The sequence below is a fragment of the Monomorium pharaonis genome, chromosome 3 (assembly GCF_013373865.1).
Source record: "Monomorium pharaonis isolate MP-MQ-018 chromosome 3, ASM1337386v2, whole genome shotgun sequence".
In the NCBI taxonomy this organism is placed as follows: domain Eukaryota; kingdom Metazoa; phylum Arthropoda; class Insecta; order Hymenoptera; family Formicidae; genus Monomorium; species Monomorium pharaonis.
This window is the reverse complement of record NC_050469.1, coordinates 25,606,256-25,626,407: the sequence shown is the minus strand read 5'-3', so window position 1 is coordinate 25,626,407 and position 20,152 is coordinate 25,606,256. Positions and strand designations below refer to the sequence as shown.

General features: G+C 37.7%; 1 protein-coding gene and 1 long non-coding RNA gene across 2 annotated transcripts in view; one reads left to right on the top strand and one right to left on the bottom strand.

Moving 5' to 3' along the window:
- LOC114255327 overlaps positions 1-20,152 on the bottom strand; it is a 190,696-nt gene that overhangs the window by 107,303 nt on the left and 63,241 nt on the right. The window lies entirely within an intron of this gene.
- Positions 792-20,152, top strand: part of LOC105837205 (pair-rule protein odd-paired) — a 39,703-nt gene continuing 20,342 nt past the window's right edge. The window contains exon 1 of the mRNA XM_036283727.1: positions 792-5,910. Within this exon, the coding sequence (XP_036139620.1) occupies positions 4,956-5,910 (955 nt within the window). The 5' untranslated portion in view covers positions 792-4,955. The remainder of the gene's footprint in view (positions 5,911-20,152) is intronic.

Here is a 20,152-nt window from a genome sequence, read left to right as displayed (position 1 = left end):
GAAAATTAAAATATTATATCCAAAACAATTTGCTACCGTACATTCTTTAAATTTTTTTATTGAAAGCAAAATAAAATTATCATTAGTAAAATAACGATATTTAATAAATAGTAACGCCTTCCCACATGTGCAACTTTACACGTGCATGGAATGTATAACGATTTATTAAGTTTCTCATCAACTTGCGTGTGTGTCGGCATGGGCAACCAGAGGAAAGATCCCACCGGCGCGGCTCACCGGCAGAGTTTGTCATTTCACTAATGACTCTGAGACAAGATCTTGGATTCAGATCGCCGCTTCCCTTCTCTTTCCTCGCCTTCGGTAACGGCATAATCTATTTCTACTGTCCAATCTCGCCATGGAATCTACAAACTTTTGCATGTCGGATCGCATTCGTGGCGGCTGCTTTCGGTGCCTTACAAGTGACGTTTCACGAAAAAACATGCACTTTTAGTGAATCGTAACGGAATTTTAGTGGACTGTAAATCCCGCTGATTCCTAATTATGTTGATTGCCGCGCACGATTCTTGTGTAGCTGTTAATCCACCCGTGTTTTGTTTTCACATATAAAGAAAACTTTTATCAAGCTTTACCTGATAAAATGAAATTCGATAAAAGGGATAAAGATAAAGTTAAAATGAGGACGATATGTCAATTGAATGTTTTGATTAAAATACGAAAGCTTGAATTTGAAAATTTTGAACCACACTTTAAATAGATAAAAAAGTAAATATAAGTTATGTTCAGATTTGTATAAATAAAATGCTGATTTTTACATTATATTGTAAGACTTAAAAATATAGATATCAATTTATAATCATAAATAAAATAAACCAAAATGTGAATAAAACAAATAAGAGAACCGCCTTACAATTAGTGCTTAATAATATATCTATGTTAACTGTTATATTTTTGTGTTAAAATAAAATTTATTCCAAAGTCTCGACAAAGAGTAATCTGTATTAGTTTCAAAAAAACTTGTTCCTATGCCCTGCGTGTTGTTTTGATATCGATTCCACGTTGCTCATACACACATTCATATGCAGGTAAGAAAAAACGAAGAAAACGAAAAGACCAGTCAGAAAGCTAGGCGGGCAATATCCGCCTTCTCGAATCTTTTCGTACCATTGGCCGTGACCACGCAATAAATCGAGCCATTCAGCTTAATGATTAATTAAATATAATGACTGCACTTCCCCATCTCCTCCAGTCCCCGTACCCAGTCATGACTGATGAACTGGCTAAGACAATATCTGTCTTGTGAGCCTTAAACCGAATGCAGACATAGATGCATGACCACGCTTGAAACATTGTGATCACATAAGAAACCATATGTATGTATGTATGGTGTCACATCAGATTATTCGTCGTTACTTTTTTTACGATATAAATAAAGTGATCAGTTTATGCGAACTGAAAATCGAGAGAAATTGCAGAGCTCTGACAGTCGCAAATACCTAACTACACTATTATATTATTTTATTGTTAATAAAGTTATTTTATTAGAAAAATTTTATTTTTATTTACTGAGTGATAAAGTTTGCATGATAAATAAATTGCAAATAAATATTTTTAACGTAGAATACAAGTACACACACATAGTATACAAATTGAATAGCGCGTAAAAAATTCTGTACGCATTATTAATTAATACATGTAATAAGGAGACAATGAGAGAGCATAAGTGCTTTTGAAATTTCTGCAGAACTATATGTACGCATTGCACAAGAAAAGATGCATCTTTGGAGCACCCGGTGAGTTTATAAACTCGCTCACGCGTTATATACGCATAGATTTGTCTTCGCTCGATGTCTCGCGCTGTTAGTAAGCAACAGAAGGTGGATGGAAAGCATCATTCAGTCCGTGCCTCCTAAGTACACGAAAGAGTCGCGAGTCCACCTTTATGGTAGTTATTAATATCAAATAGTCAGCCACCGTGCCCATTACGGGCATAATGGGACACCATTTTTTGCCGCGACAATGAGGTACCCAGTTAAAATGCTCGATGTATTTGCATTATTTATGCGGATGATTAAGCTGTGTTAATATATTCAACGGCACGACGTAGAACAGAATGATGTTAGACAAAGATCACGTATAAATAGAATGTATGTGTGCACCGAAATGCGGAGGCTCGTGAAAGATTAGATCCACATATATGCACGCCAATATAAAGCAAAATTGAACTTTAGTCTAAAGTTGGAACTGCTGATCATTTTTCCTCTTCTGTGAGCGAGCATAAATCATCTTAGTTGTGTATACCGAAGTTGCCATAGCACTTTGAAGGATATGCATATGTTCTACTTCCTTATTTGATTAATTACTATTCCACGTGACGTAAAATATCGTTAATCATCCATTCGACACTTTTCTTATTTACCAAAGTGCAAAGGAGATATTTAAATAAAAATGAAAACTTAGCTTTTACCTCGTCTCATTTATTGATATTGTGTGATTTTCATAATGCTAAGATCCAAATAAATTCCGTAAATTCTAACGTAGAAAATAGAATTAATTTATAAAAATATTGAAAAATGTTTTAATATCAACAAAAGTAATATATTTAATTAGATGTAAGTAAATAGTATCATCTAATTAATTTAAAAAATATTAAAATAACAAGAAAGCATTTTATATGCATACTTCTTTCAATCATTTTTCTTTCAATAATTTCTTTACATCTACAAAATTACAATTATTTATCATTAGATTAAATGTGAGTTATTCGCCAGTAATTTATCAATAGATAAAATATTTTTTATAAATAATATGATAATGCATAATAAATAACTCTCAATTTCGCTGAGAAATAACAAAATAATTTTTTCATAATTTTCTCATAACAAATAACATGCCATTATTATAAATTTATTAATTCTATATACATAATAACAATAAGAATACGTAACTTGAAAACACTTTGTGATACTCGATTAAAATAAATCTGCAGAATTAAAACATGGAATAAACATGTTTCGAAGAATTATTTTCCGTTAGAGTCCAAAAAAGTTTACCTGGTATAAGAAAGAAAGAAAGATCAAATATTTTGTCATCTGACAAAACCGTCTGAAAGAAATCCTGGCAAGAGTGAAAAATCATTCCATACAAAAGAAGAAATACAAATAAAAAAAATGGAATAAGAAAAGGAAAAATAAAAAAATACGCATTTATCTTATATTATTGCGCATTTCATTCATTGTATTAAGAAAATGTTAAAATACATAAAAACTCGTACTTTATCACGCAGTTACTTATTTTACGAGCTTTCTTTTCATGTTTTTTTGTTTAAGTAATTATTAACGTATCTCTTTAAAGAAAGACAATAAATTCATAAATATTGACCATGTTGTGGTTTAAGTAAATTGTTTTATTCAGAATAGTAAAAAATAGACTTTTATAAATTTTTTCTAATTAAAATAAGTCTTTAACTAAAAATTTTTATGTTTATATATTATTATGTTTTACATGTAATTTAAATATACAACTTTTAATTTCTCTATATCTTTTTACAAGTTACGAAAAGTTGAAAAAAATGTAACAAATAATTTTGGTTATCCCTTTTACACACAGCATAGAAGACAATTAAGAAATTCGTCCCGGGGGGGGGGGGATTCTAGCAAATAATTTAAAACCTAAAAACCACTAAAACTTTTAATCGATACTTTTATAATAGCAATAAATCTTTGTTATTGCAAGTATGGCTGTTATTTTATCTTTATTTGCGTCGTAATTGTCGTGTAATTTATCATCAATTACCACACAATAAAAACTAAATTTCACGTTTTAAATAAAAAAAAAACAAGTGCATAAAATTTCCGTACAGTTATACGTTTCAAGTGACGTTTATGTATCAAAAGACAGGAGGATAGTTTTTCGCACAATGTGCATAAAATCGCTGCGCGTCGTTTTCAAATCACAGGGCGTGAACCGCGTGCAAAATTGCGACATGCGCTTTGGTAGGCGCGACGCCTATCCGCCCGTGGTAAATTAACGGGCACCTCCCTGTTCAGTGGCCTCCAATGACTGGTGATGCCGTTGGCGCCAATGGTACGCTGGTAACCGTCAGGACACGTTCACCAGTGGTAGAGACCACGGTTTACATTCGCGCCGCCAGGACGGTTCGGTAGGGGTAGAAGGCGGTCTTAACCACAGTGGGGCGGCGAAACACCAGGTTGGACGATGGTGCACAGTGGTTAAGCTACAACGAACGAGGAGGGAATGAGAACGCGCGCGGCCTGCAGAAGAAGAAGGGATCCCCGAAATCGGACGCGTCGCCTCGGTGGGAGTCCTTTACTTTCAGTCCCGCTGTGCACGCAGCGAGGAGCACTACGTGTATTCATCCTCATCGCACCCGGGACGCCGTCATCGTGTTGTTATCGTCACCGCGTTCATCATACTAAGAAAAGATATTGTGTTTACTTTCCGAAAATACCGAAACCGATTACGCGCAAGTGATGAAAAACAGATGATTGATCGATTGCTAATTAATGCTCCGTTCATTCCAAGATCCTTTAAAAGTGTCATAATTTACACGTGACAAATGTACCTTCGAGCGAGTTCGTGATGTTATACGTGAAATGTGAGGTCGCTCGCTAATCGGGACAGAATGGGACTTGTGTTAACATGGAAATATGAATATTACGAAATACGGATTTCACGAAAACTTAGAACAGGCAGCTTAAAAAGACTAGTGCTCCTAGAATGAAGTGTATTGTGACCTGTATGCTTCCTACATTCAATACACGATTTTGCTGTATTTATTAGAATTCTATAGTTAAGTCTATAGTTCTCAAAGAGATTATTCTGGTCTGTAGTTCTGGAGATAGAGAATCTAATCAAATCAAGCGACGTAGAAAATGTATAAAACATCTCCCTTGCCTGACGATGCGACCTAAATCACATCATCATAGACAAAGTTTTTTGGTGCTACTTTTAAAGTTACGCCAATCGCGATAATGAGTTTTCTAGAGAGTATGCCACCCCATCCACATCATATTGTCAACCTGGGTATCAAGTTGTCACCCGGAGATGGTGGGACAACCGGTGGATTATCAGATCCCGGTGCAAGCATTCAGCCACCTCCGGGAACCGAGGCACCGTCCCAGCAACACCACCACTTCCATCCTCAAGGCTACCCGCCGCATCATTCTCACACAGCTCCTCACATGGCTCCTCACATGGGCCATCACATGGGCCATCACCCTGGTTACGCGCGTGAGTTTATCATTCGACGCGAGCATGAGATAGCAACAGCAAGTCCTACCACCCCCGAAAGCGGTGGACTAGGTCTATTCTCGCCGTTGCATCATGACGGTACGCCCGCGACGATGCAACAATTTCCTCATCATCCCAGTCAGCATCCACTAACTGCCACTCACTATCCTGGGCACTATCCCCAAGATACCAGGCCGCTACCTTCTCATCACCAGTACATCGGCTCGCCGCACATGACGCCGACCGCTATCCACCACCAGCAACACCCGGCCATGAACCATCCGAGTCATCCCAGCGCCTTCTTCAGATTCATGAGGCCTAACGGCGCCGGCGGCGCCGGTGGCCACGCGGGCACCGTCGCCAGCGGCGGCTCGATGGAAATTGTGTGCAAGTGGGTAGATCAAGACCCAACGTTACCAGAAAATGCAAGAAAAATATGCGGCAAGATTTTCAATACTCTCACCGATATCGTGACGCACCTGACAGTGGACCACGTGGGCGGACCCGAGTGTACAACGCACGCGTGCTTCTGGCAGAGTTGCTCGCGTAATGGTAAGGCCTTCAAGGCCAAGTACAAACTCGTGAATCATATACGAGTGCACACAGGAGAGAAACCGTTCTCGTGCCCGTTTCAAAATTGCGGCAAAGTCTTCGCCAGGTCGGAGAATCTCAAGATACACAAGAGAACGCACACTGGTAGGTACCATCATTGTTATCTACTTTTGTCACCTCTCGCTTAAATTACTGTTTCAACGGTATCTTTTTCTCAGCAGATTTTTTTATTGATCTCGGTTAACTCGGCTTTATCCCGACGCACACGACAACTTTCGTACAGTAGGAACTGACTGACATCCGCGATGTTGTGTCGAACGACAAAATTTAATTAGTCTCACAGATTTTATCTGCGCGAGACGTGAAAAAAAACCCACAGAAATTCGAAAGAAAACGAAACAGTTTTCGTTTTCTTTCGGATTCCAACCAGAAGAATTTTTCGGATCCCATCAACGTGACGCGTTCACGGTCTAAATGCGCAGGTCACTTTCACAGATTTGAATCGGAATCTCGGATAACCTTTCCACGAACCGATTTATCTCGTCGTCCAGAGAGTCGTATTAGCTCCGTTTTCGAGATCTGCCACAAACCGCCAAATCGTATAAATTATATCTACATAAGCGTTATATAGTTTCTTCTTCGTGGCGTGAGTCACTCTCGAACCTCGCCGGAACTCAGCCGAGCGTGAGAATGATTAATACGGGAACCGACCACATCACGAAGATCACGCGGACAAAGAGGGGAAGATTTTCTATATCATAAGCTTAATTTCGATTTCCGTCATGATCGCGGAGTTTACCGTTAGAGTCACATAAATAATCATGAGAGCAGTTACTATCGTCATGTCCTTCTACTTTTTATCCCGCGGTCTTCTTATTTTTCTTTTCTTCTTTTTCCATTCGTTTGTCCCATCCACGAGACGCCCCCGGCGCCTTGAGCCATTTCAATATAATCAACCGGCTGTTTACGATGACAAGAATTTTTTGGGGCGCAATTAAGAAATTACCGGGCCATATATCGTGTCGTTTTATGCCTACGGTGCGTTGGACATTGTATTTACATATTTATTCGTCAGACGAGCGTCCCATTGGCCGATGCGACGGCTAAACGCTAGGCGTTAGCCGTACCGTTGCTGGACCTGCTGCTGTTAGCAGATTCCTTTCTAAAATTATTAATTCTGTCGTGTAGTTTGTTTTTTACAAGTTTGCCTAGATATGCCTTTCTCTTATTATAATTATTACAATTACTATAATTATTTTACATAGTATCTAAACTGAATAAAAAGTAAACCAGAAATAATCAATAATCAATTGAGCATATTCTGACTATACTCTTGTTTATTCAGAAAGTTGTGATAGTCATATGGCGAGATATTAAAGTGAATCAATTGTGAATAAAAGAATAAGAATTTACATTATAGTATTACCCATTTAAAAATAATAATAACAAAAAAGAAAAAAAATCAAATTATATCATCTTCATAAACACGTTTCGTATTAATTATATGGAACTTATCTACGCGGTATTTTTGTCTTTATTATTATATATTTATTAAATAAAATGTATATTTTATAATGATTAAAAATTGCAAAAATTACTATAATATACTAATACTATGAAGAAAAAAGCCTTTAATATTGCAACATATCATAATTAGATGCACATGATCATTTTGTAATAATCTCTTTATAGTCAAATTGTAAAACAGCCTGAGAAAATTCCATGAAAAACCTCCTCCAAGAACCTCTCTAATAGACAATAAAAGTTTACTTAAACTAATAATTTAATATATCATAGTATCTAATATTTTCCTTTGTTATTACTTGTTTAAAGAAAATATAGAAATAAGTAAAATTACAATATAAGTTTCTGAAGATTAAAATACAATTTACTGTCAAAAATATGCAATTAATATAAATTTAAAGTAATTATGTGTTGTATGAAGAAATCTATGATGTGATTTATAAAAGAAGAACGCACGCGGAATCATATATCTTTTCAAAATTAGATATAAAGACTTCTAGTAATTATAAATCGTGAACTGAAATAATAACTACAGATTATTCTATTTTATATTCTAAGTTCTTATTTCTCATTTATCTTTTGTGTATCTTACTTAATATATACACAAAAGATAAATGAGAAATAAGAACTTAGAATATAAAATAGAATAATCTGTAGTTATTATTTCAGTTCACGAATTTATAATTACTAGAGTAGTCTTTATATCTAATTTTGAAAAGATATATGATTCCGCGTGCGTTCTTCTTTTATAAATCACATCATAGATTTCTTCATACAACACATAATTACTTTAAATTTATATTAATTGCATATTTTTGACAGTAAATACTAGAGAAGTCTTTATTTTAATTTTGAAAAGATATATGATTCCGCGCGCGTTCTTATTAAAATTATATATATATAACCTCAATTAAGAGATTACAGGAAAAAATAATTATGAATAATTATAAATATAATATAATTATAAATAATTCTAATATAATTATAAAATAATTATAAAATAATTATAAAATAGTAGATATTATCCAATAATGCTTCAAAATTCTCAGCTAACTCAGAGAAATCTATCATCCCCGTTACATAATCTAGAAACACGTGCGGTAATATGTCGGGTATGTATGTTATTTTGCGCGCACCCACCAGCTCTTAATGACTTTTAATAATGAAATCGCACAGGGGGTATATGCATCCGGGGGGACACCAACAGTCGCAGGTGCCCGTATTTTCGTTCGCACGATGCGAATTCATGTGCTCATCGTCATATCCACCCCGTGCGCTGGGGGCAGTATATCACGTGTGATTAAATTTCGTTTTCATTTATAACAAACGCGACCCTTCCGACGCCATTGTAGAGTGTGAGCTCTTTCTCCCGTACCCCCCTCCTGCCCCCCACTCTCAACGGTACAGTTGACACTTTGGGACGCCCAGATCGACATTGTGCCACCCTCTGTCGCAGATTGGGATATATATTGTTATAACAACTATTGTCCTCTATCGAGCGCTTAGAGATTTAGTCACGATAAACATTCGTCAAAATCAAGTCCCATTTTTTAAGTTTTATGTCTTGAAAATAGTATCTTAAAGTTTGAAATCTATACTATTATACCATATACTATATACTATATTATACTATATACTATATACATAGTTTATAGCTAATAGGCTTATATCTTTTAATAATATTTGGAAAAGTTTACAAGCAATTTCCATTTTCCAGTACACAGACGGTTGTTACGCCATTTTTCAATATAATTGATTTTCTAATCTGATATATAATAACGAGAAGAAATAAAAATTCGTCAATATAAAACAAATTTTTTAAAAATTATCAACACAACCCAGTAAACTGAACAAACTTTTGAAAAAATCCTTCTTGTAAAATAGAAAATATATATAATAAAATGGGAAATGATCAAACTGAGTAATGTTATAGATAACTATATCAATTCAAAGAAAATCAATTAATACGTAACCTGTCCTATACACAAAAACTTTAATAATGATAATAATATAAATTCAAAATAATTTGGATGTATTTATCTCAATATTTATTTTGCAAATAATATCAAATAAAATTTGCTGCATATTGCAATAGATATGCATTTTTGTAGATAATAATTTTTTACAATAATACAAGTTTTGTAAATAAAAATCAACTTGCCATATATAATAATTGCATGGGAAAGGTTAAACTATACATCAATACAAATGCTGAACGACATCAGTAAAACAATGTTTTTAACAAAAAAGAATCAGAATCACTGAATAGAGGAATTGATTTCAAAACAACAGCTATATGGATTAGACATTGATAACTAACACTCATCTAAAATTTTGTATCATGTAATTTTCAATACATAATTGCATTTTTCTTGAAACGATATCTTTCAAAAAATAATTTAATAAATAAAATAATTTGCAACTCAATTATTACAAATTCAATGTACATTCTTAAATACAATACATTGTTTATCTAGTCACATAGCAGTTTCTCTGTGTATAAAATATTCTGTGTTGATAAATTAATAATCATACTTTTTATAAAAATTCAATTATTTTAAATATGCCATTATTTCAATAGACCACATATTTTTTTCTATATATATGTAAAGAGATATTTATATATATTATATATATATATATATATATATATATATATATATATATAATAAAAGTATTCATATTTTTATAAAATATGAATATGATGTTTATTCAATCGCGACATTGGCACATAAATATGTGTAAATTTTATTCAAAACTAAAGGCGCTTCGAGAATGAATAAAAACTCATTTCTATTTGTGCACACGATTACGACAACCCTCATGCAATTCCCGCGTTGAAATAAATTAGCTTTTTTGAGAAATGATCCTTGATCCATGCACAGCTTGTTCACGCATTGTTTTCGCACATTGCTCGTGAAGGCGCGCGTATACACGAATCACGCCTCTTTATTACGCCTCCTTTTTACTCCACTCGCTTTTTCTGCTGGGCATCGAAATACATAAATGCGATCTGGCAGCACCATTTTATCACTCGCAACTGGTACCGTAAATATTTTCCCCTCTTGTGTGCATATTCCACATATATTTCGCTATTATTTTGTTCAAACGAATCGAAACGAATTTATTTAAATAGACATACGAGTTATATAGTTATAACTCGAATTTATATGGGAAATTATTACATATTATGAAATATAAATTGTGTAATTGTGCATAAATAATACATGTGCATTATTTGAGCAACACATATAAATAGAATTCTAAAAAAACCGAGTTTTTTCATGCTGTATCTCTCTGTCTTTTTTTCCTTTACTAAACTTATCACTACTAAATATGTCACTAGCAAATAAGTAACTGCATATTACAATAATTACCAATGAAAGATATTTATTGCATTTATATTTATGAATATCTCAAGTTTGAATTATATTTTTTTCATTCATATTCGTTTTAATTATTGCATTAATAATATTAATTTATAATTGATAATATTTTTCTCATTATACATATAAGATTATCTTCTTAATTATTAATTTTCTTGCCAAGAGAAAGAAATATTTTAAACTCTTCGATAGTTAGATTTAACTTATCCCTTACATAAATATTTATTACTCTTGTATAACATAAATAAAATAATGATATTATCATAATGTGGTAATGTCGTGTCTCAGCGTCATAAGCATCCCAAGCGCAAATAGCCAAGTACGAGACTTGGTGACGTTGCATTTAACGATGATCGATGGAACGCAGCATCCATTAGCATAGAAATGATTTCGAGTCGCGGCATCGGAACGCCAGTCTACCGTAACTATACGACAATACGACGAATTGAGGCAGACTGAAGATATTGCCGCTTATTGCGGATACACGCGAACATGGAAAGCAAGCGTACAGAGTAAAGTAAGCAACTGTAGCAACCGGTCGCAATCTGTTCGCCGCGCGATTGGGAAATAAAGCGCGCACGCTGTCGAACCGTTCTCTCTCCCCGATAGGACGATCTGTCCTATTAATCTGCAGATGCGACCTGATGGAACGGCGTCGATCATTAGGCTAAATCGATATGCATTTTAAAGCAGCTTATAGTCCTCCTCGCCCCTTTTCCCGCAGCGGAGAGACTGGCGGGCGGGTGGAGAGGAAGGGTAGAAAAAAAAAAGTGCGAAGAATAGTCTGTTACGCGTGAAACCGATCTCGCATGTGCGTGGAACGGGCTCCGACGATTGGTCAGATCGACAATGGATCCCACGGCTTGCGCGCCATTGGTCAGGATTTTCGGAGGGTTAGACGCCAGAGAATAGGGGGATGATACACAGGATGAGTCGTCCACGAGGGGACGTTGAGGAATAAGCGTTAAGTAGGGGGCGAACCATCGCTCGTCGAGAAAGGGCCATACGCGCAGACGAGTAAATGGCTACTTATTCAAGCTGCAACGCGACTAGACTATGAAAGAAAGTACGCGAACCGGTTTCTCTAATCCCTTAATTGTCGCCGGTTGTGATAAACAGAGCGACGAAAAGCTCGTCGATCTTTTTTTCAGCTGAACTTTTTCGAACGTTTCGGCTCTTTTCAGCGCGGCGGGCTCTTTGCAAGTGCGACGAGCCATAAATGCGCTTCACTTGAAATATATATTTTGTGATGAAATATCGATGTGTTTTATAATTCATCGTTCCCTCTATCTCGGAATCTTTAGATGCGTTTTTAGATAGGTTAATGTTAAAGTCATTAATCACATTCGTCGCTTTGTTTAAATGTCTACGAAAAGAAGATTGCATCTACTTTTCTATATATTCTCTATATATAGGCACGCATATATTTTGGTATGACGTACGATTTCGCCGAGGATCGCTACTATTTTGCCGGAAGTCATGTCGTCTCCCGAAATGGCTCTAGCGAAGTTACCGATCCGGAGGAAGTGCCGATCGTTGCCATGCCGTGAATCGCCGCCAGTGTACTCCAGATTTTTGGGAGCCGTTGGGAGCACGACGTAAAGCCAGGGTGTAAAGACCCTGAAAGACCCGAAGAGTCGGGAGAGTAGAAGCTGGTGGGTTCGCCCGTGTCCGCCTCGCGGGACGCCGAACGAAGGATGCGTCTCTCGGAGACGGTAAAAGGAGAGGCGAGGACGATAAAACGATAGAAAGAGAGAAAGAGGATCGTCGGATCGGATAGAGAGACCATGAGAAATTATGAGAAGAGAAGTACGGGGCCACACGAGGAGCGTTGCCCGAAGCGCCAGACGATATTTGCTCAAGCAGCGGGCCGCCGCCGGTCGGAAATCGACGGCGATCGGCAGCGCCGGTGTACATCGGGTGTATTTGTACGTGTAGTAACTAACGGCAGAAAGTTCTCGCCAGACAACGAATTGGATCGAACGAATTTGCGTCGAAGCGTGGAACGGAGAAAATTTGTCGACACGAACGCATCGGTTACACAAAATCCACGATAAAATCAAACTCTGATGTCCAAAACTTCGAATTTTTATGGTCTAACAAAAATTAGTTTTACATCTATCCAGCTAAATTTTTATATACTTTAGCAAAACCGTGGATAGAACTTTTTATTGTAAATTTATAGACAGCAATGGAGGAACAGATTAAAAAAACGTAGAAGTTACTGGAAGGATTGGCTTAGAGAAACTTAATGACGGGTTAAGCAGCGCCAGTATATCACTGTGTCTGGATTCTGGATTTACTACAAGATCGTCAAACTACAACCAAGCTTGCAAAACCAAGTTTAGAGGCATCTCGGTACACATGAATCTCGGTTCTATTCTGCCTTGAAGCAACAGCGTGATCAGTGGCCGAAAAAAAAAAGACTGATTACACAATGGATTAAGCGTGAATTTCGCTTTGACCTCAACCAAGTGCTTACGGAACATCAACGAAGGCGCGAGTCGATTCACGGCGCTCTCGCTGTGCGCGCCAAGTTAATAGACCGTAAACCTTTTTAGGTGTGATTTCGCGAGGGAAACCATTCGGAATTTATGTGTTTTGCGTAACACAAAGCCAAGAGAGAGAGAGAGAGAGAGAGATATGTACTTCTAGGAACGATGACAGCGGCGTTGCACCGAGGTCAGACAGAAGAACGATGCGGGCGCGAGATTATCGTATCGACGACTTATCGGAATCTTTCTGTCGGGAAGATCGATCGGAACGAGCAGCCAGCGCGCACACCTCGATCGGATCGAGAAATTCGATTTAGAGATAACGCGCATCGTGAAATCGGACCGCAATCCTATCGGACGGCTGCGGTTGACAGATATGTACAATTCCGCGATATTTCTCGAGGATGCCTAACGAAGATCGATAGATCGTCGCGTATCTCCGACGCGATCGCCAATAAAACGAAGGCTCGAAATAGAAGAAGTCATCGGAAATTCGGTATGATGAATATCGATTAATGTTTTAATTAAAAATGGCGCTGCCTCATTCCTAATCTCTTTATGTAAAAATATTTAACGTTAATAGACCCTTCGATGATTGAAGCTCGCAATTTTTTGAGAAATCTCGTTCACAACGATAAGCTTCGTATCTTCTTAAAAGAAAGATGTAAGCGTGATAAAAAGAGGACGCGTGTTAGCGCCGCCAGACAAGATGAAGCTCGATAGTGGTAATACCGTGTTTTTTCACGCGTTGAAAAGCGAATCACCAAGTAACGCCGGCGAACAACGCGGGAAAAGTCTATGGACAAGCTCGTGGGTCGATAAGGGCGAGACAGTCCTTCGCGCCTCCTTCTGCACCTCGAAAAGCAGCCGCCAATAAAAAACCACCCCACGTTCCTGTTTATACCGCGCTCTTTGTTACTTGACCGCCCACACCTTCATCGATCGTCCGACACGACACGCTCGCTCATCTTTTGACAGCGTGAAATATAAGGCGGGAGAGACGCGAAGACGAAACTCGGAATATTCCCGTTATTTTTATATAATATCGAGAAACGAATCGCTATCGGAGCTACAGTAATTGAGCGGATCACGATAAATCGACGTTATCCGCCACAATACGGAGGATTAATCGGTGAAAATTGAAACTACTTCTCATTTTTCATGTCAGAAAAGCTGTATTCGTAGAACTCGGCGGTTTACACGATTGAAATAAGAATGGCGAACTCAAGATATTGAATACTTCCATACACGAAATTATGCAAGATAATTGAGGTATCAATGAAGATTAAAAATATTAAAATTGCCTTGCGATAACTTCGTACATATTATTTGCAAAGGAATACATAATTGTTACTATAATAATTGTACACGAATCGTGTAGATTTTTGTTACGAAATCTTATTTATTCGCTCGCAAATTTTGTAGAATAAATTCTTTTCTCATATTTTCTCACGAGTATTCTTTGAGACAGTGTTTTTAAGTGAATCTAACGAAGTCCAAGGATAAAACCAAACGAAGCAAGGCCATGAGAACAGAAATATACACACAAACTTACATATTTGTAAATATTAAAAACCAATCTCTTTTACTAGTTAGAAGTTCGTTGTATGAACTCGCAAAATTAATGTAAATTATTTCAATCTTTTTATTATCTTTTAATACTAAAGTTACCTTTGACATAAATTTCATCAACAATAAAATATTTCTATAATATACTTTTACATCTTAAATAACGTATTTATGTAAAGAACTCTGTGAATCTAGATATCTCTGGAATATCCCAAGTTTTATCGCAAAGATAATTCAGCGTATTGAATCAGTAGGCCTGATTTACGAGTGTTTTCTCTCACTTCTTCTAGTTACGAGGGTTCGATGCCGAAACACTTATCTCACTCGCGAAACTGATTTAGACAGAAAGATTTGTTGCAAAAGTGGCGGGCGCCCGGTCGTCAGGCCGTCTTTTAGTCGTAGCCCCCGGCACATTCTCTCACCTACGAAAGCTCTAACGATCTCGGCTACATGGGCCAGCAAGGGTGTCGAAATCGCGCTCTTAACCCGTCAATTTAGCTCGCACAACGGTCTATAAAAATTGTATAACTCATTTCCCACGCGGAGAAGCTCGGAAAAATAAAAACAATCAAATAATGATTAATATGTCACCGCATTTGCATATGCTGGTTTCGAATCGCGTGCATCTACTTCAAAGTAATAAAGTCTATAATTTAAGAATTTTGCATGTAAATATATATATACATTTTTTTCACATCTATTAGATTGTTATTTTACCAAAAAATGTATAATTACGTAAAACGTTTTCGAACAAGTAAAATGTAATGATGTGCGTTCCGTTTTAAGACTTCTATGTTTCATCAAACAATTTCTGATGCATTAATTTCAAGGAAAGTTATTTAGAATTATTTTGAGTTTGAAATATTCTTCCAATTTTGTTTACCTATTGAATAATTGTCTTTTAAAAAGATATTAATCGGTTTAAGATGAACATGAACGTATTCATTTTAATAATTAGAATGTTGAATATGGAGAGACAATGTATTTGCAAACAAAGTCTGTCTCTGGTTTGTCGGAAACGAGCGTTGATACGATTAATAACGCGCCTCGATGTTGACAGATAGTCAATAAAGATCGGAACAACTGAATCGGCTTGAAGGATGAAAACCGAACGTCACCATTGAATCCGCAATGAAACCCGTTTGTTAACAGAAACTGATATTGTCAATGTTCGAATATCTAATGGGAGGTATCGGGATATAGATACATGTAGCTAGTAGATAGATACACTAGTAAGAATTGGACGGCACGCGAGTGGCTTCCCCCGAAAACCACCAGGACCAGTTAATTATCTCTGTAAACGCACGCGTGCCTAATCTTTGGCGATAGACGCTGGTTAATGGCTGGTCTCTTGATCGGTCAGCTGAAAAAATAACGAGGCGCCGCGCTTCCTATCCCTTCCCGTAACTATCGAACGTTCGCCGATGCATGCACAAAATTGCTACCGTCATTAACGTCTCGCGTGTGTTTGGATTTCGACGATTTGTAAACGTCGCCAATTTTGCGGACATACAATGAGAAAATTTACGAATTAATGTTATTTTATTTTTGGTACTCGCGCTCTCTCCACCCGAGAGACGTTGTTCTGAGATTTAGCTCTTGGTTTTTGTGGTGTTCATGGAGAGAAAGAATTCCTCGTCATTACGTCGTCGAACGGATACCTCAGATTAACTGTCATTGACACTAATTTATTGACATTTGAACTGGCAATTAGTATACGCGTGTACACATGTGCAATGCTTCTCCGAGGAATTCACAACGTGACAAACAGGTTTCTCATTAACGTTGCAGTTTGACGGAAACCTTTTAGGACCGTAATTGCCAACTAATGTTAATGTCGCGACTACCAGACCCAGAATGTCGCAGCACCTCATTCGCGATGAAACGCTCGCGACGCACGTTCACATGCAATTAAATGCGCCTGCCCTCACCGCAGAGACGCCTCCCGGCAATATTAACGCTCATCAACGCACCGATTATTTTCTCGCGATGGTAGTAGTTGCGTCCCTCGGGAATCGTTGTAAATCAATCCACGCGCCGCAACAAGCGTTTATCCAGGAAATGACAAATTATTACGTAATTTCCTCATTCAATTAAACAACAACACTCCGCGAAAATGATTGATTGGCAAACTTCTTGGATTTCCGGTTCGCAAGGAAACGCGCAGATTTCATTACACCTGTACATTTTCTATGCAGCTAAGTAGCATAGAAATGACGCTGCGTGGAATGTCTGCGAGAAAAAGGACGTTTGAAGCATATAACCAGTATTCAGAGCGATAAGCAATAACTTATACGTGTGAAATTACCCTCGCGTTTTGCCCTCGACGAATTTGATCGGCGCGTAAAAGTATAGCGTGTGTACCTGTCTTTCTCACCCCCCCCCCCTCCACCTTCTCGGACAAATTACGATCGTATGTTCTGAAATTCCTCGCGACGCTCCCTCGCCGCGCGATTTCGCGCCGGTTTGACGCAAATGCGTAGGTGCGCAAACGCGGGATGGGATATCCTGCGTGCGCTAAAAGAAATCAAACATTTCTGGTTATCTTCCACCGGGGAGGATGAGCTGTTCGAACAAGAAAATAACTCCGCTCCGCTCTTCTGTTCGGAATAAACGCCTCCTTTTCGTTCTGTTCTTACTCCACCGTCCCCCGCGTCCCCCTCTCCCCCGTTCTTCGACTGGATATAGATTGGAAGGTTTGCGGATCGGGCGAACCGCTGTTATAAAATAGTACGGGGGCATTAAGCGCGCCGCTAAGCGACTGTATATTATTCTGTTTGTAGCCAGACGTCCGCGGGCTAATGTTGCCATTCTTGAAAAAGTCCGCTGCGCCATCCCCGGCGTTTATTGGCGGCCGTACGGGCGCCTCCGATCGCACGTGATATTTTTTTTCGACCGCGGGGCCGCGGGGCCGTTTAATCGGAATCGAATTTATCGTTTAACGTAAAGAACTGAATGCTGCAGAATGCGTGTATATTTACCGGGTGATTCGAATTACTTCGCTCGCACGTGGTGCACATTCTCTGAGCGATTACACAGCCGCGCGGTCGCTGATTTATTAAGGCTTCGGAAGATTGAGACATCCAGTACTCTCGGACCTATTTCAACAAACTCGACTTGATTGGACAAAGATGTTTTTTTTAGCAAATTGCGTTCAACTTTAACTTGCGTTTTGAAAATTCAACCGTAATATGCGTTTATTTCAACAACAAAATCTCGAACAGTCTCTACTTTGCTAAACTAATTTTAATTGTTTTCATATTTGAAGAGACGTTTTAATTAATGAAAATTAAATCTATACATTAATTTATATAGATCTAAATAAATTTTTGCTTCTATATATGACGATGTAACATATAAAAATTAAAAAACATCTTTTTAAGATCAATATTTAAGTTTTCTTTAAAAACTACATTGCTTGAAAATAAGATAATTACTAACTTCAAAGAAAAACAAATTTTCTCAAGACACATAAATTTCACATATTAATAGAGTTTAAAGAATCCATTATTGGAAGTAAACATTAGCAATGCATTTGTAGAGAAATAATGCACGTTTAAACTTAACCATAAACAAATTAGCTTTGCGTTAGTCAAAGAATAGTGGAAGATGGAAGTGAGAGAGATATATGTATTTGGGATAACCCGAGTATTTAATTATCTTAGAAATCTCCCGGATTCAATTCTCGACTTTATGTCGCAATAAGTGCCGGAGGGTTGAACCGCGCGGAGCGCGCGGTCATTAAAGTCCGCTCGCGGCCCTACGATCCTTAACGGCACAGAGGGACAGCATCAGTAAGGAAGCTCTTTATACGGGAGCGGGCATCTCACGGCGTGCTTCTTGTTGCGCATCAATGCGCGAGCGGGTAACCGAAGATGGGGTAAATCACTCCGGAGTTTTGCCGCTGGCTGCCGTCATTGGTACGGTAGCCCCCGTCGAAATAATACTGGGCGCTCCTCCACTGCGTCGCGTACGTTAAAGACGCCGTCGTACAATGACGATCATCGAGAAAATATCAAGTGTCCGTAACATTATACTTTCGTGCTGGTTTAAATGCCGGCGTCGGTGTCAGGGCGCGCGCGCGCGCGCGCGCATACGCTCAGCTTGTTGCGCGTCAACGAGTGCGGCGAGTGTGTAAAATCGACGGTGTCTCGTGTGATCGTGAATGCTTCTTGTTCGTCACACGATCCTGAGATCATCGGGAATTTGTCGAGTGCACGTGATGAAGTTCGTCATATCACGACGAGCGCTCCGCGTTTTCGCGTTTTTGCTTCGTATGTTATTTATATAGGTGATTTCGACTGTGGCAAACTTTAATCGTATACACGACGCCGTCCAAAACCCAAAGACATTTGCATAATTCGTTATCTATATTTTTGCGTATAGAAAAAACGAGACTGCTTCAATAACCTTGCTTGACTGCAAATCGTTGAATAGTGGCGATTTTAAATCGCAGATGCTGTTGTGCATGCGGTTTACCTTCGCGCGCTCACGAAATGGGCTCTTATAATGTGTATATACGAATATGTATAAACTCACTCCTCACTAATTAGCCGGTCCACGTTAACTAATTAGCTACTCACGCTTTCTCCATTTTCTGTAGCTCCGTCTTTCTCATTCTACTACTACTACTACTACTACTACTACTAGCACTACTACTCTACGGTCGAGCTTGTCCGTGTATCATTGCTTTCTCGCTTTCTAATTACAATTATAATCTTCCATTTTTTTTAAAGGGTTTTATTTCGTTAATTAATTTTTATGATATAAAATTGATGTAAACATTAATTGATATAAATAATTGTTAAAGAAATGTCGAACAAAATTATATAAATAATTTGATGCTAATCTTCTTTTAAATGTCAAATTGAAAGGCAGCAAAATTTAATACAAAAAATGTATACATAAATGATATAATGAAAAATTTCAAGGCCTATTACCGAAAGAGATTTTAATTATAAAATTTCAAAAAATGGTTTTATTCTTTATAAATATGCATTTCTCTCTCTCTCTCTCTCTCTCTCTCTCTCTCTCTTTCAATATTTTATAATAAATATTTCAAGATGTAAAAGAAAAAATTGAAACAAGTAAAATATGGGATTTGGAAGATCATCAGAATATAAACATGTTGCAACACAATTTATTTCCAACTCTTTCAATTAATTTTGCATCGAGCCACTTCAATCTGTCTGATGTGCTACCGAACATCAAAATTTCGCGAAAACTGATAACCGCATGACGCTCTCTCCGCTGAATGATATGTCAACCGAGTCAGAGATCAAGTCGAATCTTTACGAAGAGCTCATTATCATGGCCCGTCACCCTCGTAATGGGTCGCGCAGGTCTACGACGTTTTTCCCACAGTTCTCTCCCGTCAGAACACGCCGGAGGAACATTGGCGAACGTAGGAGA